Source organism: Mustela nivalis (assembly GCF_964662115.1).
Source record: "Mustela nivalis genome assembly, chromosome: 4".
Classification (NCBI taxonomy): Eukaryota; Metazoa; Chordata; class Mammalia; order Carnivora; family Mustelidae; genus Mustela; species Mustela nivalis.
This window is the reverse complement of record NC_139023.1, coordinates 11,898,582-11,924,508: the sequence shown is the minus strand read 5'-3', so window position 1 is coordinate 11,924,508 and position 25,927 is coordinate 11,898,582. Positions and strand designations below refer to the sequence as shown.

Genomic DNA, 25,927 nt, shown 5'->3' with positions numbered 1-25,927 from the left:
ATGAGCCTACTGATCACTCTTAAAGTGATCACAAAAGGCACTGCAAGCAGTTCAGCCACCAGCTCTCCACAGGGCATCAGAGGACCCATAAACATTGCACTGTAGTTGGTTTCCTAAGGTGTGATCGTAGATTATACAATTGTACTACTGGGTATTTACCCCAAAGGTACAAATGTAGTGATCTAAAGTGGCACGTGCACCCAAATGTTTACAGCAGCAATGTCCACAATAGCCAAACTATGGAAAAACCTAGATGTTCATCAACAGATGGATGGATGGATAATGAAGATGTGGTATGCTCAGCTATCAAAAAATGAAACTTTGCCATTTGCAATGATGTGGATGGAACTAGACGATATTATGCTTGGTGAAATAAGTCAAACAGAGAAAGACAATTATCATGTGATCTCACTAATATGTGGAATTCAAGAAACAAGGCAGAGTATCATAGGGGAAGAGAGGGTAAAAATGAAACAAGGTGAAGTCAGAGGGGGAAACAAACCATAAGAGACTCTTAATCATAGGAAACAAACTGAGAGTTTCTGGAGGGGATGGGGTAATGGATAATGGATATTCGGGAGTGTATATGTTGTAATGAGCACTGTGTATTGTATAAGACTGATGAATCACAGACATGTACCCATGAAATAAGTAATACATTATATGTTAATTAATTGAATTTAAGTTTAAAAAATTTAAAAAATAAAATGTCCCTGTTGAGACACTTTAGGTGACTTTTGTTATCCATATGGAAACTGAGTGACTGAATCTGATTTAAAAATGGGCAGAAGATCTGAATAAACATTTCTCCAAAGAAGATGGCCAACATGTATATGAAAAGATTCTCAGCATAATTAATCATCAGGAAAATGCAAATCAAAACCACAATGAACATCACCTCACACTTGTTAGAATGGCCATTATTTAAAAAAGAAGAAGAAAAGAAGAAGAAGAAGAAGAAGAAGAAGAAGAAGAAGAAGAAGAAGAAGAAGAAGAAGAAGAAGAAGAAGAAGAGAAGAAGGAGGAGGAGGAGGAGGAGGAGGAGGAGAAGAAGAAGAAGAAGAAGAAGAAGAAGAAGAAGAAGAAGAAGAAGAAGAAGAAGAACAGAAGAGGAAGAAGAAGAAGGAAAAGAAGAAGGAGGAGAAGAAGAAGAAGAAGCGGCAGCATTGGCAAAGATGTGGAGATATTGAAATCCTTGAGCACTGTTGTAATGTAAATGTATGTAATATAATACATAGGAAAAGGAAAATGGTGCACCCACTATTGAAAATAGTATGGACCTTCTTCAAAAAATTAAAAATTAATTTTTAAATATAATACAGCAACTCCTTTTCTAGATGTTTATCCAAAAGTATCGAAATGACTATCTCAAAGAGATATCTGTATTTCCATGTTCATTGTAGGATTATTCACAATAAACCAGATGTGGAAGAAACCTAAATGTCTATTGATAGATGAATGGATAAAGAAAAAGCGGTATATGAGTATTATTCAGCATTAAAAAAGACAGAAATCCTGTCATATACTACAATATGGAAAAAAATTAAGGACATTATGCTAAGTGAAATAAGTCAGACATAGACGGGAAAATACTGCATGATTCCACTTACAATGAGACATCTGAAGTAATCAAACTCATTGAAATAAAAGGCAGAGTGTAGATGCCAGAGGCTGGAAGCATAGGTCGATGGATTTGCTGTTCAAGAAGTATAATATTTTGCTTATGCACGATGAACAAATTCTAGAGGTCTGTTGTACAACATTGTACTTCTAGTTAATAACACTGTACTGTATACTTAATATTTTGTTAAGAAGGTAGATCTCAGGTGTTGTTTTTAAATTACCACAGAAAGAAAAGAAAAGAAAAGAAAATCCAAGGGTAGCTTCCATGCTATAGCAGATAGCAATGTTAAATATACTTTTGACAGACTCCAAAAAGAGTATCCTAAGATTTTGAAACAAAACTATGACCTATTTTCTTGGTATCTCTCGTCCACAGAATAAACAGCCCCTGGCTTGTTATTGAGCCCTGGCTGAGACTGAATACCTAACCATAGGCACCAAATAACCATGCTACTTGTGATGGTCTATGCTGTGGTAACAAAAATATGACAGAACATTAGCAGCAACATTCTACAAGTAAACAGAGATAATATAGTGAGAATAGGTCAGAGCAATTCCAGAAATACACATAAATTGTCTCTGCAGGTGGCTTAGACTTCCATGTAACCTACCAGTATTTTTAAATAAACCTGGCAATCCCCACTTTCAGACTCACAAGAGGATTCCAAAATGAAAATAGGGAAAACATTTTCATACATCCCAATTTATGTGTGAGTACACACATTCTCACAGCAGAAGAAAGTAGCCATTGTTACAGCTCTCCTCAGGGTGGTCTCTGAAGTTAGTGGTGGAACATAATCTTTACAATCGGTAGAATATCAATATGTTTCCATTTTTATGGAGAAAAAGGATGGTCTGCTTTAGATCTATGAATCTAGATCTATAGATTCATAGCAAAGACTAATGGATTGACTTGTTTGTCAAGGATTTGGAAATAATTAGAAGGAAGTTTAAATGTAAGAAGGTTTGAGGTAGAAGTATGTGAATAAACCTTTTGGAGGTTGCATAGATTATGAATATATTCATATTCTTTGGAAATTCCCTCCAGAATCCATGTGCTACAGACAAACTGTCTCAATAATAAGGCGACTTGGGGTGCTTGGGAGGCTCAGTCAGTTAAGCATCTGCCTTTGGCTTGGGTCATGGTGTCAGGGCCCTGTTGTAGAGCCCTGTTTCAGGCTTCCTGCTCAGTGGGGAGTCTGCTTCTCCCTCTCCTTTTCTCTCTACCATCCTTGCACACTCTCTCTCAAATAAATAAACACAATCTCTTTTTTGAAAAAAAAATAAGGAGATTTGGATAAGCAGTCCTGCAAATGTTGGTCTTTTTCCAGACCCTTCAGAATTTGATCTTAAAGCTCATGCACAAAGGAGTAGTGGAGACTGGTGTGGAAACTACATATGAATACATGGCACGGACTTCACCTCACCAGAGCTCATTTGGTTACTCCATCTTAATTTGTTAATAACAGGGATCACCCCCACTTCCTTCCCAATATAGTAAACTCCCAAGGGTTCTAGCTAGCCAAAAAAGTAGAAAAATTGTTTTGGTCACCTTCCATCCTAGGTGATGCACCATTTTTTTCTTCATAGAAGTAGTTAGAATTTCCAAATAACAGATTTCCCCCTCACCTTCTCTGCAGTATTTCTGCCAGATCACAAACTGTGCACATGAAACCTTAGTAAAAATGTTGGTGTTGATATTAACATTGTGCATGACCAGGGAACATATTTACAATGAAGGAAATGCAACAGTCTAATATTCATAGAATTTGCTGATTTTTACCAAATTCCCCCTTAGCTAATGAGAGCTTTCCGGGGTTTTAGCTGGAAGACAAAATCCTATATATTTTAGGTCTTGTCTTAGAGGATGCAGTGTATGCTTCAGATCATTAACCTAATATATAGGCCTTTTGTATTTTACTTTGAATACATGGGTTCAGATCTCAAGGGGTTGAAAGTGGGAAAGAGTCCCTTAACAAGTACGCCTCATGGTTTCCCTTAGACAAGTTTGTTTTTCATTATTACAACCTGGAGACAGGTGGTTTAGAAGTTGCATTTCCAAGGGAGGAATGATTCCCCTCAGGGATAGATCCCTGATTTACTTAGATTACTAACTGTGAATTATTTTGAGCTTGATTATTTTAAATTCCTCTGCTTCAGAATTCAGTCAAAGAAGGATTTACTCTCTTGTCTGTGATCACAGGTTCAAAATACCAAAGATAAATTTGGCTGCTGACATTTATTTGGAGTGCTTGAAGTTTTGGATCATTCTGTCAGGTAAGGAATCCTAACCAGAGGAGATGCTACCAGAAGATAAGGGGAACAAGGAATGCTTATGAACGAAATAAGTAAAAGTATTAAGTGCAGCCTCCTGAAGAGCTCCAAGACCTGAGAATGTAAGAGCTGTGTAACAGTCCTCTGGTTTATGAGACTTGGTTTCTGCTTATTAAGGATGAGAGTTTCTTCATCTGAACAGTTTTGCAAATGACTGCTAACGAAAGTCCATTCTCACTGTGTATATACATATGTGTATATTATTTTTATTTATTTATTTGTTTATTATCCAAATATACGCTGTAGTTAGACTGACTAATGCAGTTGGTATCACCCAGGAATTTCTGCCAGCTGCCTTCTGGTGTTATTCAGGCAAAGGAAGAAAACTGTAGATAATCAGCAGGAGGGGAGAAAGCAGGTGAGCAGGGACTATATCGGTGCAGAAATAAATCTCTGTGTTGTGGGTAGCCAGTCTCAGAAAACATATGGGTGCATGGACTTGGGTGGTGCTCAACACCATGAATGGCTAAGCCACCTCTCACTGTATCTTAAGCCATTTGCTGTGTTCCAGTAGAAAATATACCAGGGGGGCACACTGGTGGCTCAGTGGGTTAAAGCCTCTGCCTTCCGCTCTGGTCATGAGCCCAGGGTCCTGGGATCGAGGCCCGCATCAGGCTTTCTGCTCCACAGGGAGCCTGCTTCCTCCTCTCTCTCTCTCTGTCTGCCTCTCTGCCTACTTGTGATCTCTGTCAGTCAAATAAATAAATAAAATCTTAAAAAAAAAAGAAAATATACTAGGATAAAGCAAAGATAAACAACTCTTCTAAGGACATAATCAAATCGTAAAAGTCAAAACACATCAACATGAATCACCTTTTTTTTTTTTTAAGATTTTATTTATTCATCAGAGAGAAAGAGAGAGAGAGAGCACAGGCAGACAGAATGGCAGGCAGAGTCAGAGGGAGAAGCAGGCTCCCTGCGGAGCAAGGAGCCCGATGTGGGACTCGATCCCAGGACACTGGGATCATGACCTGAGCCGAAGGCAGGTGCTCAACCAACTGAGCCACCCAGGCATCCCCATGAATCACCTTTTAAAAATGTTAATGTTTAACAAATACATTTTAACCTTCACAAAAAAATTTAAGAATTTATTTGCATTTTTGGTAATGTACAGATTCAAAAACAAATACATATTCCTATATGTCATGCAGTTATTTTTAAATTGAAAGTAATTTTCAATATGCCATACTGACATGAATATGAATTTCAAAATTTCCAGTAAGCTTATGAATGTCATTTATCACCTCAATTACACAAGAAATACTGAAATTAAAACTTTTATTAGAATATGTCATTAAGTTTATAAGGGGTAAAGTAAGCACAGCCTTCATTTGTTAAATTAATGCAGAGCTGATTCAAATATTAATTTTAATTAGTGTTTTCCATGATAAATATTTACTAAAGCATGCCATTAGTCAAGCAAATCTGCTAATATCTTACATCCGTGGCATAATAATTAATTGATAAATTTAAATTTGTAAATAATACAGACTGAAAAATAATACAATCATCTTACATTCCAAGTAAATATTTGTTTTTGTTAGAAAACTAAATCTTTGATTATAAAGAGTGATTATAGATTATGGACATTAGTGATTTTTCAATATAATAAATTGACATTTCACTTTAATGTTATCAATGTTAATTAAAAGTTTCATGTAATTTTTTCTATATTTCTTAATTATTTCCTCTATAAATGATCTGATCACCTTTAAGATATTGCTGACATTCTCTGTCCCTGAGAAAAAATAATAACTCAATTAATCTCTTTTGTTTGAGGGTAGTCCCCAGACCCCTGCATTAAAAGGCACACAAGAGTGTTAGCTGATTGCAGGCAGGTACACAGGCCATAATTATCTATGTATTGAATGAAATTTGTAGACCTTCCCTACTTTGATGCACTATAACAGTTATTATCAATTTAGGCTCTAACCCCAATAACTTTGGACAAGCAGAAGGGCTTGTTTTCTATGAAAAAAAGAAATAATCACTCTTTTTATAGCATACTAACCTTCTATGGTGGCTCCTTGCTTTGTATATTCTTGGGGAAGTTGTGAATTTTATTCTTCTATATTCCCTACATCCATCACATTCAACTAACATTTCATGCACTCCTCAGGATTCAGCATATTGTTAGTCAGCATATTCTTAAGGTTAAGCCTAATTAAATAGAAGATTCATGAAATCATTAGTGTCCCTGTGTCAGAAAAACAAGAGGGTATAGGCATCTGGGAAAAGACAAAGGAACACTGGGACATGTTCACTAGTTGATGATCGTGCTGAATTCTAGGCTTTATCTCTAGGCTAAGGTAGAGGAATGGGTATTTTGAAAGTGGGATGGAGATAATCTGTTTTCATTAAGGTCACTGTGGCTAGAATGAACAGGATTGCCCATCAAGGCCTTTGCCACACTTAGAAAGATCTATTCCCTCTTTTTCTTCTTTCCTGTTTTACCAAATTTTTGATAAGAAAACAAACAACATTTTGTGACCAAGAAGATAGCAGCTGCCACACAAGCCAGCAGGAACCCGATCACATCCAGAGAGTGGTACTGGAACCAGGTGAGGTTGTGAGCTGCCGGCCGCAGGTGCTTGGCTCCTTTGTGACGCATGACGAACTCTATCCAGAAGACTGCTCGATCCAAGGGCTTTACAGGTTGATCGTGGTGAATCCTGGATAACCTTGTTGCATTCTCTTTATAACTGGTAGGCAAAAATAGAGAAATTAGAGAGTTTTTGTTTTCATTATGGGTAATCCCTGATACATATTATATGTTATGTAAGCCAAAGACCATAGGTAATAATTGAGAAAAAATACACTCTTGCTGAGATGTGAAATTTGTTGGTTGCATAGCATCTTAAGGATTGTGAAAGGAGGATGTAGAAGAAATACATTCTTAACTGAATGTGGTGAAATGCAGACATAAAACGTGAAACAGGTGTGTTGCACATGTATGGCATAATTTTTCCAAGGAGAACTTTTGATATTGTGTGTAGTTTCCAGGATTGTGGAATAATCCAATATTGTGCAGAAATATCCATAGGAAGTTCCATTAAAATGGTTTTTCAGCTCTGGCTACTTCATGATGACAGACAAGAAGCTAATAATTGACATTAATAGACCATTTCTTCAGGGTCTAATATCTTGGCACTGTGATAATTCCCCCATTGCACACATTGTGTCTTTGTAATGCAAAGGACAGTGTCTATATTGGTAATATCAAGATTGGTAAAGATACTAGGGTAATTTGGGAAATGGCAAGGATATGGAACTTTGAATTTTTAAGATGAATAGAAATATTTTACTAGAATTAGAGTCCCCAATGAATGAGGCATCAAAGTAGGAATGGTTGTATGGAGTTAACTCTAATCTCTCAAACAATAATGGTTATGGTATGTTTTGAAAGGCAGGTTTTATCTTCACTTGACATTTCCTAGTTAATGAGCCAGATTTAGTGTATTTCCTTTTGGTTTTGTTATAAATAAGCCTCCCAGCTTGGGAGCATGAAGATGATGGAATGTCCTGGTGTGAGTTAGCCATTTTGGGGACTGGAGAAGAAGTGTGATCATCATTCACCAGTGAACATGGTATGCTAGATCCAGTAGGAGGGAATAATTTACTTGTGTTCTTTTATGCATGCAGTGAGGAAGAATAGTCATACTCTTTTAATTGGATTGAAATATAGGTAGGGTTAAAGCAGTAATTTCACTTGATTCACCCTAAAACATTCCAGGCAAACTACAGTGGCAGTAAAAGCCTGTCTTTCCAAATCATATTTTTGTTCAAGTTTTTCTCCTTTTATAGTTAGAGATTTAAAATCTGAAATACATATACATTAGCCAGATAAACTTTTACTTATGAATCTAAATAAAAATAAAGTATGCTTTCCTATAAATAAGACAAGAAAGGTCTATGCTCATATTTAAAATGACTATTTAGCATTTTATCAGTCACTAATGTTATATGTCTTTTATCTTAAAATATTATAAGTAATTAAAATTATTATGGTTTATGTTTTTAAGTGTAATCTTTTATCTTCCTGAATTCCATTAAGGAGTAATAAATGGAACATAAATACATCCATATATAGACTCTATACTAAACTCTATTGTCCCAGATGATTTCTCAGTTAGAATTAGCTTTACAGTTAATGTTAAGATTTTTTTTTAAGATTTTATTTATTCATTTGTCAGAGAGAGAGGGAGAGAGAGCGAGCGAGCACAGGCAGACAGAATGGCAGCCAGAGGCAGAGAGAGAAGCAGGCTCCCTGCTAAGCAAGGAGCCCACTATGGGACTCCATCTGAGGACGCTGGGTTCATGACCTGAGCTGAAGGCAGCCGCTTAACCAACTGAGCCACCCAGGCGTCCCAAGATATTTTAAAATAAATAATTTTAGGTATTTTCTTGGAAAATCCTGAGTCTTTATGGTTCTGTCTTTTGCATCAATAGTTTCCAAATGAACAATAAAATTTAATGGCATGCCATGAAATAAGGTAGGGTTCTGAAAAATTACACTTATTTAGTAAATGAACTCTTATTTAGTAAAATGAACCAAATTATCAGCAGTAACAACCCAATAATAGTCTAAGGCATTAGCTATCAAGATCATCATTTATGAGAAACAGAAAATCATAGTCAGCCTAACTGAAGCTCTTAATACTAGTTCCAGCTCCTGAAATAATGGTATCTATAATGTTTTGAAAATTATGACTTAAACATTCATTTTTTAAAAATATATTTATTTGACAGAGAGATCACAAGTAGGCAGAGAGGCAGGCAGAGAGGAAGGGAAGCAGGCTCCCTGCTGAGCAGAGAGCCTACTGCAGGGCTTGATCCCAGAGCCCTAGGATCATGACCTGAGCTGAAGGAAGAGGCTTTAGCCCACTGAGCCACACAGGCACCCCTTAAACATTCATCTTAGTAAGAGTCACTTGATTAGAATGTGTGTGAGAGGGAGCAAAAGACTACTAGCACTGAATTTTTAGTTTAGAATCAAGGCAAAGAAAAATCTTTAAAAAAAAAAAAAAAAAAAAAAAGAAACTTCTTAGGGCGCCTGGGTGGCTCAGTGGGTTAAGCCACTGCCTTCGGCTCAGGTCATGATCTCAGGGTCCTGGGATGGAGCCCCGCATCAGGCTCTCTGCTCATCAGGGAGCCTGCTTCCCTCTCTCTCTCTCTGCCTGCCTCTCCATCTACTTGTGATTTCTCTCTGTCAAATAAATAAATAAATAAATAATTTAAAAAAAAAATAGAATCAAGGCAAAGATTCCCTTTTGGGGAGCAATACATTGACCCTTTTGTCTAAAATACTCTGCAAGTAGGGCTTAGAATAGATGGTTTTAGATAGATTAGTTCCACCAAAAAAAGCTACACAAAATTGCATTTGAGTTGACCTTCTTATCTACCTCCTGAATTTCAGCATTAAGCCATACAAATGGGATATGGGTTTTTGTTTGTTTGTTTGTTTGTTTGTTTTTGACAGACAGAGATCACAAGTAGGCAGAGACACAGGCAAAGAGGAGGAAGCAGGCCACCTGCCGAGCAGAGAGCCCAGGACCCTGAGATCATGACCCGAGCCGAAGGCAGAGGATCAACCCACTGAGCTACCCAGGCGCCCCTCAAATGGGATGTTTGAACTATCCTTTGAGTTTTGCCTCTCAATGAAAATAATTGAGTCTGAGATAACGTGGAAACAAATTTAAATATAAAGCACTTACACACATTCAGAGTAAATACTGAGAAATCTAGATGAAATATGCCTTGATAACATATGATATTAGGAAAGAACCATAAAAATGATTGGCTTAGAATGTAATTAAGCATAATACATAGTTCAAAAAAGAGGAGAGTTGAAGTAAAATAGCAATGCAGGGGTTTGGGGTGCCTGGGAGGCTCAGTGGGTTAAAGCCTCTGCCTTCTGCTCAGGTCATGATTCCAGGGTCCTGGGATCCAGCCCCAAATCCTAGGATCCAGCTGCCCATAGGGCTCTCTGCTCAGCAGGGAGTCTGTTTCCTCCTCTCTCTCTGCCAGCCTTTCTGCCTACTTGTGATCTCTGTCTGTCAAACAAATAAATAAAATCTTTAAAAAAAGAATGCAGGGGTTATGAATAAAAGATTTAAAAATTAGGTTATAAAACAAAAACTGATGATAAAGGGTATAGGTGAGCTGTTGAAATAAATTGGCAAAAATACCTCCTAAAGGATTAATAATGAAATTAGAAACTGTAATTTTCTAATGTCAAAGAATAAATTTACTAATTAATGGGTTGAGGAAATCCCAGTGAATTAAGAAAAGTAGAAAATGATTAGGACACTTAGAAAATGATAGAGAGGGGTGCCTGGGTGGCTCAGTGGGTTAAAACCTCTGTCTTCGGCTCAGGTCATGATCTCAGGGTCCTGGGATGGAGCCCCACATCGAGGCTCTCTGCTCTGCAGGGAGCCTGCTTCCTCCTCTCTCTCTGCCTGCCTCTCTGCCTACTTGTGATCTCTGTCTGTCAAATAAATAAATAAAATCTTTAAAAAAAAAAAGAAAATGATAGAGAACAAGAATCAAAATATTTTAACATATAGAATGCTGAAATTTGGTGTCTCTGAAATAGACATAAAAAGTGGAACCAACAAACATTGTGATAAATAACAAAAAAAAATTTTCTGAGAAGAAAAATAATTTTTATTCCAAATTAACAGTATTGAAAAAACATACTATAACCCAGGGGAAATATAGAAAATAGCTTATCAATATACATCATTATTAGGTTTCTACACTTTAAAAAAAATTATTTTTTCCAGACTGAAAAATAAAACAAATATAAATTGATGATCAGACAGGCTTCAAATTCCTATAGAAGGATTTAAAGCCAGAAGACCATGAGTCATATTTACACAATTCTGAAGAAAAGAGATAGCTAAATATCTTATATTCAGAGAGGTGAGATATCTTCCTTTTCATTTTTTAAAGATTTTATTTATTTATTTGACAGAGAGAGACGGAACAAAAGCAGGGAGAGCAGTCGGCAGATGGAGACGGGGAGAAGCAGGCTCATGGAGCCGGGAGCCCGACACAGGGCTTGGTCCTGAGCTGAAGGCAGACACTTAATGACTGAGCCACCCAGGTGCCCTGAGATATCATTCTTATATTAAGGCAATCAGAAAATATTGTTAAGCTTGATCTCAGGAAATTTGATATCCATGAGTCTTTATTGAAAGGAAATTTCATATAATATATTCAGTTAAGAATGATTCTAAAATATTTTAGAATAAAGAATCTCAGAATTAATGGCAAATGTTGATTCCTTTAAGATACAGCAAAAAGGCTAAATTTGAGGAAAATAAGCGGCTAAATATTGACAAACTAAAATCTTAAGTAGTACATATTAGAGATGAGATTACTTCTATTTTTTGGAAATGAGATTATTTCTATGGCAGTTCAACTGTTGCTAAAATCAAAAATACATAAAAATGAAAACTTAAAACTGGATTCATGTATTAATTATTAATCTTGATGAGACTTTTCAGAGAAAAAATTAAGATATAATGATATGTATCTAAAGTTAAATATAGTTTATAGATTCATTTCAATTAATCTTTAACTAAGACAAAATTCAAAATTTTGTTTAAGAATTCATACATAGTAATAACCAGCATTTATAAAGTTATTACCTACTCAGTATCTCTCCTCCCTGTGTATATGATGAGTGATATATAGCCAATGTTAATGATGGCCATTTTTGAATGATAAATGAATTATCATTATCAAAGTGAATTATCACTTCCAATTTTGTACTTACTGAATGGTTATAATATTTAAATAGGTATAGATATTTGTGTCTATATGAACAAGTAGATTGTTCAAAAAATGTCTAAGAATTTATGTGATCATTAAAATGATTGATTTTGGAAAAAAAAGGGTTGATAAAATATTTGAAGTAATAGTATTTTTTCCCCAATTTTAGCAAATTACTTCAATGTTTGGAAAATGAAATAATAAAGTGGTTTTTATATTCATGTTATAGTTACTTGAAATTAAATCTGTTAACAAAATCATAAGTCATTGAACACTTCCAAGTAGGATGGGTAGCATAATCAATGGAAAGCCTTTAAAAACAGTAGTACTTACGAAGGTTCATTAATGACTGTTCTCAAGGCATTGAGCAGATCTTCACTGGTCATTGTGCTTATGTCCACCTCCACAGCCGCTCCTTTGGCCTTCATGTGAGCGATGTTATCAGGTTGATCAGCAAACATAGGAACTCCCACCATAGGAATCCCATGGTAAATAGCTTCATAGATCCCATTGGTTCCACCGTGAGTGATAAAAGCTTTTGTTTTGGGATGACCTAGTTTAGGAATTGAGTGAGGATTTCATTATAATAAGGTAACAGAATTTTAGAGAGAGATAGGGGAAAATTACAGATTAACTCAACAAAGAAAGAATTTTTTTCTGAGAGCACATGGGCTCTTGCTATCTCAGAAAACTATGATCCCAGAAAAGCGGGAAGGGATTAGCTTCCTCTGCCTTGTCTGGAAGGACTTTACTGAGGAGAAAATATCTGAACTGAGACTGAACTTGAAGAGTAATGAGAGTCTTAACTGAAATGCTCTTTTGTGAATCAAAGAAAGCATTGAGTCTCTAAAATTAACTGTCAATTCTCAAATTATTTCTGCTTTAAAACTGCAAGTAAAATGTGATATTTTATTTTTTTCTAGCTTTATTTATTTTTTTAAATTTTATTTTAAATTCCAGTATAGTTAACATACAGTGTTATATTAGTTTCAGGTGTACACTATAGTGATTCAACACTTCCATACATCACCCAGTGCTCATCACAGTGCCCTTCTTAATCACCATTGTCCATTTTATCCACCTGCCCACCACATCCCCTCTGATGACCATCATTTTGTTCTATACCATTAAGAGTCTGTTTCCTGATTTATCTTTCTCTCTCTTTTATTTTTCCTTTGCTCTTTCTTTTGTTGTTGTTATTCCTTAAATTCTTCATATTAGTGAAATCATGAGTATTTATCTTTCTGACTTATTTCTCTTACCATTATACTCTTCTAAGCTTCATACATTCTCTTGCATATGCAAAATTTGGATGGCTGAATAATATTATTTACATATACAGATCAACCAATAGATTAAAATATCTATTATCTATCTATCTATCCATCTATCTAATCTATTGTCTATCTATCTACATCACTTCTTTATTCATTCATTGGTCAATGGACATGAGCTGTTTCCATATCTTGGCTACTGCAAATAATGCTGCTATTATATAGGGATGCCTATATACCTTCGAATTAGTCTATAAATACCCAGCAGTGTGATTACTGGATTGTGGAATAGTTCTATTTTTTTTTTTTTTTTTTTTTTTACTTTTTGAATAAACTCCATACTGTTTTCCACAGTGGTTGCACCAGTTTTCATTCCCACCAACAATGCAAGAGAGTTTGTTTTTTTTTTCATATCCTCTACAACATTTGTTGTTTTTTGTGTTTTTAATTTTAAACCTAAAATGTGACATTTTAAGCTATTAAGTATTTATTGAATTATTTGCTGTTGAATAGTTGCCTTACTTGTCCATTATTCAAAAGTACAGTTTTCTTTCCCTCAGTCTTACCAAGAAGATCATTTTGGGGTATCCAATCATAGAGACGAGTGTTGTCTCCTAATGTGGCTGGTTTCTTTCCTTTGTATCTCCATAAAACCTGTCAAAGAGAGTGCTTTAATTTTGCAAGTAAAAACACACAGTGAGGTCATCTTAATGCTGTAAAGTTTATAAACCATGTGGCCCACTACTATTTTATGTGATAGTGAAAGAAAAGGACATAAGGATTAGTTTGCAAACACGGAGATATAGTAGGTCTGTTTATATCAACCCTGTCAAAAAGGGCTTGAACTAATAGTCCATTATGTATAGTTTTATCATTTTTATATTTACCACTTAAAAGTTCTGAGGTATGAGATTATAAGTGAAGGCATATAAAATAGAAAGACTAGTTTTATCAATCAGAGCATGGGGGTTTAAAAAAGCATTAAAATAAACATGACTATTGGGGCACCTGGGTGGCTCAGTGGGTTAAAGCCTCTGTCTTCGGCTCGGGTCATGATCCCAGGATCCTGGGATCGAGCCCCAAGTCAGGCTCTTTGCTCAGCAGGGAACCTGCTTCCCTTCTTCAATCTCTCTGCCTGCCTTTCTGCCTACTTGCGATCTCTATCTGTCAAATAAAAAAAAATAAAAAAAATAAAATAAAAAACACGGATGGGATTAACGTGCCCGGAAAACCTAGCTCAATGTCTAGTAATGGCTAATTTCCATGAATACATGTTTCCTTCCCCACTATTTAAAAAAATAAATAAATAAATAAATGAACATGACTACTGTGTGAATTAACTAATGTTATAAGGGAATCCTAACTTTCATGTTTCAATTATAATGCTTTCCAAAACTATAATTAGTTTCAAATTTTTGTTGTCTGGTTGTTGAATGATTGTCTTTCCTTCTTTCTTTCTTTCCTCTCTCCTTCCCTCTACCTCCCTCTCCTTCCTCCCTCCCTTCCTCCCTTCCTTCCTTCCTCTTTCTTTCTCTAGCACTTTCTATAGTTTTCGAGGGAGGAAATAAATTTGCTTTATTTCATTTTCTAATGAAGTATCGTATTAGAATGTTAGCCTTTTGTTATATCCTTTTTGCAGGTGGGGGGAGCTCTGTAAGACTAAGTTCAGATTAAATATTAATAGATGGCAAACTTATTTTTAAGTGTTTATTTTATTCAACAATTCCATACCTCACCCACTAATCATCATGACAATGCACTCCTTCCTTAATCCCCGTCACCTGTTTAACCCATCCCCCCACCTATCTCACCTCTAATAACCATCATTTTGTTCTCTATAATTGAGTCTGTTTCTTGTTTTTTTTTCTTTTTCCCTCGTGCTCATTTGTTTTGTTTCTTAAATTCTACATATGAGTGAAATCATATGGAATCTGTCTTTCTTTGACTTACTTTCTTAGCATTATATTCTTTAGCTCCATTCATGTCTTGGCAAATGGCAAGATTTCATTCTTTTTTATGGTTGAAAAAATATTCTATTGTGTATGTTTACCACATTTTTTTTTCAAATTTTTATTTACATTTTCGTTAGATAACATATAGTATAGTGTAATATTGGTTTCAGTAGAATTTAGTGGTTCATCACTTATATAATACCGTATCTTCTTTATCCATTCATCTGTCCATGGATAAATATAATGCTTCCATAATTTGACTATAGTAAAGCTGCTATAAACATTGGGGTGCATGTTTCCCTTTCCATTAGTATTTTTGCATCATTTGGGTAAATACCTAGTAGCACAATTACTGAATTATGATTCTGACGAGATCGGGCGCGTTCAGGGTGGTATGGCCGTAGACTGAATTATGATTCTGATTCAGTAGTTCTGTTTTTAACTTTTTGAGGAATCTCTGTACTCTTTTCCACAGGGGTTGCACCAGTTTGCATTCCCAACAGTGCAAGAGAGTTCCCTTTTCTCCATATTCTCAGGTGGCAAACTTTTTTAAAAAAAAGTTTAGAAATAAAAATTCAAAGGTTTAACAGACCTAATTAATATACTCATCTTTATGAAGTTTTATATATTTGAACTAATATACCAACATGAAAAGTTCTAGGGTATTCCATAAATAGGTGTATATAAAGAGTAGAAATCTGGAACTATAATGACAGCAAAATTAAATTGAACATCATAAATCAGAAAATATATATTGTTTGATAATAATAATATTAGGATTTTTAACTGTTTTTAACTGTAGAAATTCCAATTTAGAAAGTCTAGGCTACTACTTCTAAATCAACTAGATCTTGATATATTGTCAATAAAACTTAAAAATAGAAAATATACCCTTGAACGTAATTCCTATCTACTCTGTATATAACATCTCTCTTTTCCTGGACCTTGGAAGTAACACACTTGAGAATTTGGGGGAGTACTCAATGCAGGTCATAAGATTTCAAATAGTAAAAAGTTATCAGGATCTTAACATTTTCATCTCTATTTCACTGAAAATAAATGATCGTATAAGAAGATGTATTTCCCTAATAATGCAAAGGCTTACTAAGCAAATGATTACATGTGCCTCAATACACCATTTTAATGTTTTAAGGAATTTTTATTTGAAGGTGGTACCAGTTATGCTCAGTGCTTCAGTTCTGATCTAGAAAAAGTACTGTTAGTCACATTTTCACTCCAACTGGCAAAGCAGCTATTCACCAGGACCCAAAGTTGTACTGACCTTCTGTGGAATCTGGGCAAGGGCTGAGGCAATGAGATTGGCTTTTTCATCTGTGAGGTTTTTGACCATTGATCCCAGAGAAAACACCACAATACCATCTTCACCTGAACTTTGGACAAATTCTTCCATTTCCTACAATGATAAAATTCTCTTTATCACAAACATGTAGGATCACAGTGGGGGCTGGGGGAAGTTCACCTACTCTTCTAAATAGCAGAGTCAAGAGAAGTGTCAGAAATGTTAGACTGGTTCTGTCTTCTGCCACAGAGAACCATCTAGTATCTTCAAGAGGAAATATGTTTCTGGAAAACTGTGGCTTAAATATATAATAAGTGATCACAAATAAAGGCATAGAGCCAAACCATTAAACAAAGTGAATAAGCAATAAGAGACAGCTCTTCTCATCGTTCATGGAAATCTTACCCTCAAGGCTTAATTTTATGAACCAGCAGAGATGTTTGCAAACTCAAAAATATTCCTTGTAAAAAAGCCCAAAAAAGGGTCCTAACTAGACTTTTAAAATGTGTATCATGTCAGTTTGTAGCCAATAAATTTTGAATAAATTAATCTAACTCCCTGTTAGGCATTCAGGATATTTTTCTCGTGTTTATTCTTTCCTGATTAATGGGGCTAAAAATGATTTTTTTTAAAGAATTGAGATATATAGTAATACATGTTAAAAGTAAACTTCTATCATATGATCTCCCTGATATGAGGAAGTGGAGATGCAACATGGGGGGTTAAGGGGGTAGGGGAAGAATAAATGAAACAAGATGGGATTGGGAGGGAGACAAACCATAAGTGACTCTTAATCTCACAAAACAAACTGAGGGTTGCTGGGGGGAGGGGGGTTGGGAGAAGGGGGGTGGGTTTTTGGACATTGGGGAGGGTATGTGTTATGGTCAATGCTGTGAAGTGTGTAAACCTGGAGATTCACAGACCTGTACCCCTGGGGATAAAAATATATTTTATGTTTATAAAAAATTAAAAAAATATATTTTTGGAAAAAAAAGTAAACTTCTATTTTTTAAATCATGATAATATTTATGAAACAGTGCTTCTCTACCTTCCCACAAGTAGCTGACATACCTTAATTTGAAACTTCTCTACAAATAAAATCCTTTGGGTCTCCACTTATAGTTGTGTAAGTTGCGCATTGCAAAGTCTGGTCTGAGGTCTTTTGCATTCTAATTTATGTGAATGTCAACTTCTAGATATGTATCATGCATTTCCTGTGCAATTATTTGTGGCTTCCCTGCAATATTTCTCAATATATTTATTGCATTTCTTAATTATATTTATTTATTTAATCAATGTATTTCTCAATTTAAGGCTAATAAAAGGAGAAGGATGATGTCATAAATAAAAGCTGACTGCTCTTTTAGTTTAGATAATGTTAGGAAACTATCTTTGAAGTCCCAGGAACTGATATTTTACCATTTTGATTCCTCTTTGTAAGAGAGTGATTGAATAAACACACACACACACACACACACACACACACACACACACACACACGTATATGAAAACTTACACATCTAGAAGTTGGATCCTTGGCTGTCTTTCATTGCTTTTTTTTCTGTGAGTGCAGTGACTGGCATAATTTTTTCATCAGAGGTATAAGCTGTGATTGATGTTCATATTGCCCAAATGTTTGTATTAGTAACTGGGTTTGGAATGGAATAAGTTCCCCCCCTTGTAAAACATGTTTGAATTGTTTTGTGAAATTGTGTAGATGAAAAGTGAAGATGGGAAGATGAATATAATAGTGTGGCATGGGTATTATCCACTGAACCAAAGAATATGCCCTCTTTCTATACCTTTGTTTAGATGTTGGTTTATTTTTTGCTGTAATAACACTCAATAGAGCTGACCTGCAGCTATAACTTCACTGGTAAGAAAAGCATATTCAGAATCGTAAAATAAAATTTAAACTTAAATATACATCTTACCCTAAATAGAAATCAAAAACTATCCTGAGAACACTATTTAACCTACAGTCTTCTACAGAGGTTATGTTCACTTACCTACAACCCAAGCAAATGAGTGTCCACTTCCTCAATCCCTTGATAACAGTAGTTAATGATAAAGATAGTTAAATACAGTATTACAGTATTTTTTGCCATGTTTATCTATTTTCTTTTACTTATCAATAAGGCCTCTTCCAATATTTTTGGCTGTCCATATTTATTTGTTGGTGACTTTGGAATGTGGTACCATTTTCATTTCAGAAAAACCAGACATCATGATCTTAAAGAAAGAATTCAGTGTTCAGGTCTTTAAGTCCTATGACTTCTTTATTTTTATGACTCCTAATCTGTTTCTAATGCTCTTTGCTAAAACCTAGACCTTGTATTACCCAAATGATTACTAGAAATATTCACCTGAAAATTTCTTTGGCTCCTTAAAGTGAATAGATCCAATACTGAATTCATCATTTTCATCTCAAAAAAAGTTTTTCCTTAAATTAATTTTTATCTTGGTAACAATTACTATTATCCAAGAAGGTCTACCTGATTTCATGTCTTCTGTCAACACTTACTTCTTACTGATGAAACTCTAGAATCTATGTGAGAGTTCTCATGAAAGCATCTTTATCACTTAAGCAATCATAGTAACTGTCCCAATTCATAACTCCATCATGCTTGTTAGAAAGCTATAGGAATCTCCTAAGTAATTTCCAAGACTTTGGCTTCCTGTTGCTTCAGTCCAGTACCCAAACTGTAGACACACTAATATTTTAACTTTCCCTTGAATCACTTCTTCCTTTAGCCAAAATACCAAAGTGAAGTCCAAAAAAGGTAATATCAGTCATAAGAGACCCCTATGATTTGTAGAGTTGGCGTAATAAAGAGCATTTCTCTGTTACTGAGGCAGTACACTTTAAAGAAAAATCAACATTATATCATAAGGTTCAAAATAAATCCTCCACATAATAGACCTACCTTAGGTAATGGTTTGGCAGGTTTACAATGCAGCCCTCCTACAAACTCAAAATTAGGCAAGTATGGGCGAGGAAATTCAAAATCCCAGTATGTCCTGATTAGCCAAATTTCTGCTTTTCCCATAATCTCACATAATGTAGTGGGTCTTCCTGTAGAAAATGAAAAAAAATTTGCGTGGATATAATTAGTATATGCTTTTTGGGATACAATTTACACTAATTTACTGACAAGCTATAAGAAAAAAATAAATCTAAGTCTTCTAGATTATTTATCACATCTAGCTTTTAAAAGGCAGAGAAAATTAACATGTTAAGGAGGGGAAAAGAAAGAGAACGAAGGAAGAAAGGAAGAGAGGGAGGGAGGGAAGTAAAAAAAAAAGAAGAGAAAAAAGGAAGAGAGAGAAGGAAGAATAGAGCGAAAGGAGGAGAGAGGGAGGGAGGGAGGGAAGAAAAAGGAAATAAGAGAAGAAGGACGAAAGGTGACAAAGAGGAAGGTTGGAGGATTTTTGGGTAGGGAAAGTAATGTGCAAGTGTAGTTTGACAAGAACAAATTCAATAAAATTTTAACCAGAACTCCATTTACTGATGAACTTAATACTCATTGTTTCTCTCCAATTAAATGGCAGATAATAGGTTAGCCCCACTATATCAACATCAAATTCCCTCTCGATGGTTTCTAACTTCTAATTAGGAATGTACCTCCACCTTCTGACTTGTCATAGTCTCTGGTTCACTCATAATGTTAAAGAACCCCACCAGCATTTGTTTGCTTCATCTTCCTGAATCAAGTCCCATCACTTTCCACCACAATTGTTTTGCCACTAGTTTCTTAGCTGAAATTCCCTGAATAATTGATACCCAATACAACCCCCTTTGGAATGTGAAATATACATGTACATACCATCAATGTCATAGTTATTTCAGTGTTACCTTTAAATGATGTTTTTTGAAAGGGAGATTCTAAGTATTAATTTTAGAAGATTTACAGAGGGGATGAATGACCCTCTGTAAGTGACCCTCTGCAAGTGACCAAGTCAACCATATTTGGACACAGAAAACATGTTTTGCATCTAAATAAATAAAAACTCATATAAGAATTCTCCTTTCTTAGAGATTACCACCAAAGTTGGTGATCATATACAACACAGACTGGATAGTCTCTTTTTAGAGTCATTGCTTTGTAGTGTTTGAATTTACATCTGAGGTTATAAATGCGAATGTCTTAATTTGATAATGAAGAAAAATTTCTCAAGGACACTCAAGTTGAAACTGCCAGAGACTGGATAAAAACACCACTTCACAGCTTCTACATCAATATATTTAAGTACTTTAGAGGTTTGTCCCATGTGTGTGATGTCCTTTCTTGATTACCAACGCCTTAGGTGAAATTGTTGTGTATAAGTTATAGACCATGTTTTGAGAAATACTTAAAGTATTTACTAAAATTCTTTATTTGAAGCAGTGACACATGGTTACAAATATAAGGTCAATGAAAAGTAAAGAGAATAAAATTGAACAAACGTATACAAATATTGGCAAATAATTTCATAAGACAATTTAAATGTTATGTTGAGGGATTATAAAACAAAATATAGAATTAAAATTTACCGCCAAGATTTTCCTATAATTAAATAATTCACACAAGCCCTATTATGAACACAGTGGAGAATGATATAAATGAGATATTAAATTTGACTTACCATGTCAATATTATTAGTGTTTTAATACAGTGTTATAAACCTACATGATGAGTTTACTAAGGTGATTTTTAATTTCAAAGAGTTCTTAGAGATAACCTGACTTTATAGCAAAATGCCTTACAGTAATCCAGATAGATAGGAATGAATTTCAGTGGAGGACATTTACCAGTTTCTCAGAGATAAGTCATATTAGCTGGGTAAATATCTAGAGAAAATCTTTCAAGGCTAAAGTTATTAATTTCTTTTTGAAGATGTGTGAGGAAACTAACATGTATAATTTCTGGATCATTGTTTAAAAATTAATACTTTATGGGTAGGGTATGTGCTTTGGTGAGTGCTGTGAAGTGTGTAAACCTGGCGATTCATAGACCTGTACCCCTGGGGATAAAAATATATGTTTATAAAAAATAAAAAATTAAAAAAAATTAATACTTTACTTTTTCAGAACAGTTTTTGGATCAGAGTAAAATTAAAGGAAAGGTGGAGATGTTTCATATCCCCTTGCCTTCACACATGCATAGACTCTCCATTATTAAAATCCCCAAACATAGTGATACATTTGTCATGATTAATGAACTTATACTAGCACATTGTACCATCTGAAGTCCATACTTTACATTATATTTAACTCCTGATGTTGTTAATTTTATGAGTTTGTACAAATGTATAATATATAATAATATTTTCACTGCCCTAGAAGTCCTCTCTGTTCTGCCTATTCATTTTTCTTCCCACCCTACTCCTGAAAAACATTAATTTTTTTGTTGTCTTCATAGTTTTGCCTTTTCCAGAATTTCATATAGTTGGGTTTATATAGTAGTAGTCTTTTCAGATTGCATTCTTTCACTTAGTAATATGCATTTAAGGTTTTTCAATGTCTTTTTATGGTGTGATAACTCATTTATTCTCAGCATCAAGTGATGTTTCATTGTGTAGATCTACCAGTTTATCCCTTCATCGACCAAAAGACATCTTGATTGCTTCCAAGTTTGGGCAAATATGAGTAAAACTTCTATAAATATCCATGGGCTCATTTTTCTGTGGACATAAGTTTTCAGCTCATTTGGGTAAAAACCAATGACTATGATAGTATGGTAAGAGTATGCTTAGTTTTGTAAGAAACCAACAAAATGTCTTCCAAAGTGGCTATACCATTTTGCATTCTCATTAGCACTAAATGAGTTCTTTTTCCACAACTTGCTAGCATTTAGTATTTGTCACTATTCTGCATTTTGGCCATTATAACAGAGTGTAGTGTTACTCATTATTTTAATTTACACTTCCCTCATGACATATGATATAGAGCATCTTTTTGTATGCTTGATTGCCAACTATATATCTTCCTTGATGAGATGCCTGGCTTTGCCCCATTTTTGATGGTGATAGATGTTTTCTTACAGAATTTTAAGATCACACACACACACACACACACACACACACACACACATCAGAGGGAGAGAGAGAGAGAGAGGGAGAGAGAAAGAGAATCTTAAGCAGGTTCTATGCCCAGTGTGTACCCTGACATGGGACTGTGTCACAACCCTGAAATCATGACTTGAGCTGAAATCAAGAGTTGGATGCTTAACTGACTGAGCCACTCAGGCACCCTTAAAAATATTTTAGATAACAGTATTTTGTCAGATGTTACCTTTTGCAAATACTTTCTGTAAATCAATGTCTTATCTTTAAATTTTCTTAACATTGTCCTTTATAAAGTGGAAGTTTTTAATTTTAGTGAAGTCCAGCATATTCATTATTTCTATTGTGTGCCTTTGGTGTTGTGTATAGAAAGTCATTATTATACCCAAGATCATCTAGAGTTTTCCCTAGGTTATCTTCTAGGAGTTTTATAGTTTTGCATTTTACCTTTGGATCTATGATTCATTTTTAGTTAAATTTTGTGAAAGGAGCCAAGTCTGTACCTACATTCTTTCTTTGCATGTGAATGTCCAGTTGTTCCACCATCATTTCTTTTTTAAGATTTTTTTTTTTTAATTTATTTAGTCAGAGAGAGAGGGCGAGAGCGAGCACAGGCAGACAGAGTGGCAGGCAGAGTCAGAGGGAGAAGCAGGCTCCCCATGGAGCAAGGAGCCCGATGCGGGACTCGATCCCAGGACCCCGGGATCATGACCTGAGCCGAAGGCAGCTGCTTAACCAACTGAGCCACCCAGGCGTCCCTCCACCATCATTTCTTAAAAAGACTATCCATTGTACTACTTTTGTTTCTTTGTCAATAATCAATTGACTACCTTGTTTGGGTCTATTTTTGACCTCCGTATTATTTCCTTTTTTTGTCTTATTCCCTTAGCTAGAACATTCAGTATTATGTTGACAAGGTGTAGAGAAAGATGATATCTTGCCTTTATCTAACCTTGGAAGAAAAGCTTTCCATGTCCCATTATTAAAGATGATTTTAGCTGTAGGTTTTTTGTTTTGTTGTGTATTTCTAGCTATAGGTTTTTGTTTTGTTTTGTTTTTCTAGCTGTGGATATAATTTATCAAGTTGAAGAAGGTCCTTTCTATGCCTAATTTACTGAAAGCTTTAAACATGAGTGGCTTTTGGATTTTGTCAAATAATGACAAATTTATTCAACAGAAACATTCTGAAACATTAGTTAAAGCTCAGGATAGCTATGACCTCTCAATTCTGTGTTTAGGATTTACTGCTGGCAGATTCAAACAGGTGTTTTCTTGTAGTTTTAGGTTGGTTAATGGACCATCGGCCTCCTACTACTGGCATCAAGGTATTTACATAAAAATGACCCATCTGAGGGGGAATCTAAGCAGTAAAATCAAGTAAAACTCAAGATTACTGAATGTTGAACCAGTCTTGCATACCCAGGATAAATCCTACTTGATGGTGGTATATAATTTTTTATACACATTGTTGGATTCAATTTGTTAGCATTTTGTTAAGGATTTTTAGATTTATATTTATGAGAAATATTGGTCTATGCTTTTCTTTTATTGCAATGTATTTATCTGGTTTTGATATTTGAGTAATGTTGGCCCCATAGAATGAGTTAAGAAGTATTCTTTCTGCTTCTATCTTCTAAAAATGATAGTAGAAAATTATTATAATTTTGTTATTAAATATTTGGTAGAGTTCACCAACAAACATACCTGAGCCCAATGCTTTCTGTTTTGAAAGGGTAATTATTAATTCAGTTTAGTAGATATAAGCCTTTATAGATTGTCTACTTCTTGTATGAGATTTGGCAGATTATGTCTTTTAAGGAATTGAATTTTTTAAGGAATTTGTATTTACATTGATTTGTAATACATATTCAAGTATTACAGGTTACAGGTCAGTAAGACAAACAGCCTAAAGAAAATGGAATTGCTATTCACCTCAGAAAAGGTCTGAGGATAAAGGCTAAATGATTCATCAGTTTTAGAGAACATTATGGCAAGGATATAAATGCAAAAAATTTAAGACAACATGTTTTGTAATACCAGAGTTGGAACAACCGAAGTAGCTCTAATGACTAGACTAGTTAAAAGATTTGTTACATCCATTAAAATTAATACTATTATGTGAATGTAAAGAACAATGTAAATTTCAAAGTATTTTATAGACAGTTGTAAAATCTAGATTTGGTGAAAAGAAAGGCAAAAATGAATATTTAGGGGGAAGAAGCAAAATGGCAGAGAAGTAGCAGACTGAAATGACATCAGGTCACAGGAGTTCAGCTAGATAGATATCAAATCATTCTGAACACCTACAAACTTAACAGGATATCAAAGAGAAGAAGAGCAACAATTCTAGGAACAGAAAATTGACCTCTTTCTGAAAGATAGGACCTGCAGAGAAGTGAATTTGAAGCAATGGGAAGATAGACCATGGCGGGGATGGGATGGTTCCCAGCAAGCATGGAGAAGTGGAGCACAAAATCAGAACTTTTAGAATTTAGACATCACTCGAGAGGCTAAGTAGGGGTAGAGCCTTCATGGGGACAGTGTGGTCTCAGGTCCTGCAAGGTCACAGAAAGATTGGGGTGTCTGAGTGTGACAGAGCTCCCAGGTATCAGAGCAGGGAAGCCAACTACAGAGATAGAGCCAAGGAGTAAGCTCTCAGCTCAAGGTTACCTTAAACTGTGATCTGTTGTGTACTTGGGCCACTGCTCTTTGAGCAGGGACTCCACAAGTGGCAGATCTGGGGAGACTCACCTTCCTCCTCTGGAGGAGCAGCATAGCAGGAATCTGGTGTGTTTGGAGACTCCAAATGGGATTGTGCACCAGAGATAGAAACACTCAGTAACAGGCCAGGTGAGCTCAGAGTGAAGCTGGAGAATAGGGAGACAGGAGTGATTGACCGCTTTTCTCTGAGGTCACATGGAGGAGTGGGGCCCTGAGCTTTTGGCTCCTCTGGGCCAGAGATTAGGAGGCCACCATTTTCATTCCTGTCCTCCAGAGCTCCACAGAAAAATTCAGGTAACAAAAGCTCCCGAGAGCAAATCTGAGCAGATTTCTTAGCCTGGACCCTGGCAAGAGTGATGCAATTCCACTTCCACAGGCAAAGACACTTGAGAATAACTGCAACAGAACTCTCCCCCAGAAGATCAGCAAGAACATCCAGCCAATATCAAGCTCACTGATCAAGGAGAACAGCACAGCTCCAGAGCTAGAGGAAAGCAATTCATGGAATTCATGGCTTTCTCCCCAAGATCCTTTAGTCTTGCAAAGTTAAATTGGATTTTTTCCACTTTATTTTTTTTTCTTATTCTAACTTTTTGTTTAACTTTTCTTCTTTCTTCCTTTAATTTTTTTAACTAGTTCATCTTAACAATAATTTAATTAAAAAAAAAACTTTTTAAACCTTTATTATTATAGTCATATTTTAACCTTCATTGTATATAACCTTATTTTTTTTGTATACCTATAGGTTTCTTTTTTTCTTAAAAAATTCGGAATGCAATTTCTTCTAATAGATCAAAGTATACTCTAAATCTAGCACAGGGCTTTGTTCTAGTCTCCAACCTGAGCACATTCTCTCCTCTTTTTTTTTTTTTTTTAATTTTTTCCAAGCAACTTAACAT

The 25,927-nt window shown here is 35.2% G+C and overlaps 1 protein-coding gene across 6 annotated transcripts in view; it reads right to left on the bottom strand.

The window, feature by feature from the left end:
• Window positions 1-4,771: 4,771 nt before the first annotated feature.
• Window positions 4,772-25,927, bottom strand: part of UGT2A2 (UDP glucuronosyltransferase family 2 member A2) — a 67,870-nt gene continuing 46,714 nt past the window's right edge. For all 6 annotated transcript variants that reach the window (XM_082726364.1, XM_082726366.1, XM_082726368.1 and 3 more), the window contains 5 exons: window positions 19,190-19,338; window positions 16,245-16,376; window positions 13,577-13,664; window positions 12,070-12,289; window positions 4,772-6,659 (listed from right to left, as the gene is read on the bottom strand). In XM_082726364.1, the coding sequence (XP_082582490.1) occupies window positions 6,380-6,659; window positions 12,070-12,289; window positions 13,577-13,664; window positions 16,245-16,376; window positions 19,190-19,338 (869 nt within the window). In that variant the 3' untranslated portion in view covers window positions 4,772-6,379. The remainder of the gene's footprint in view (window positions 6,660-12,069; window positions 12,290-13,576; window positions 13,665-16,244; window positions 16,377-19,189; window positions 19,339-25,927) is intronic.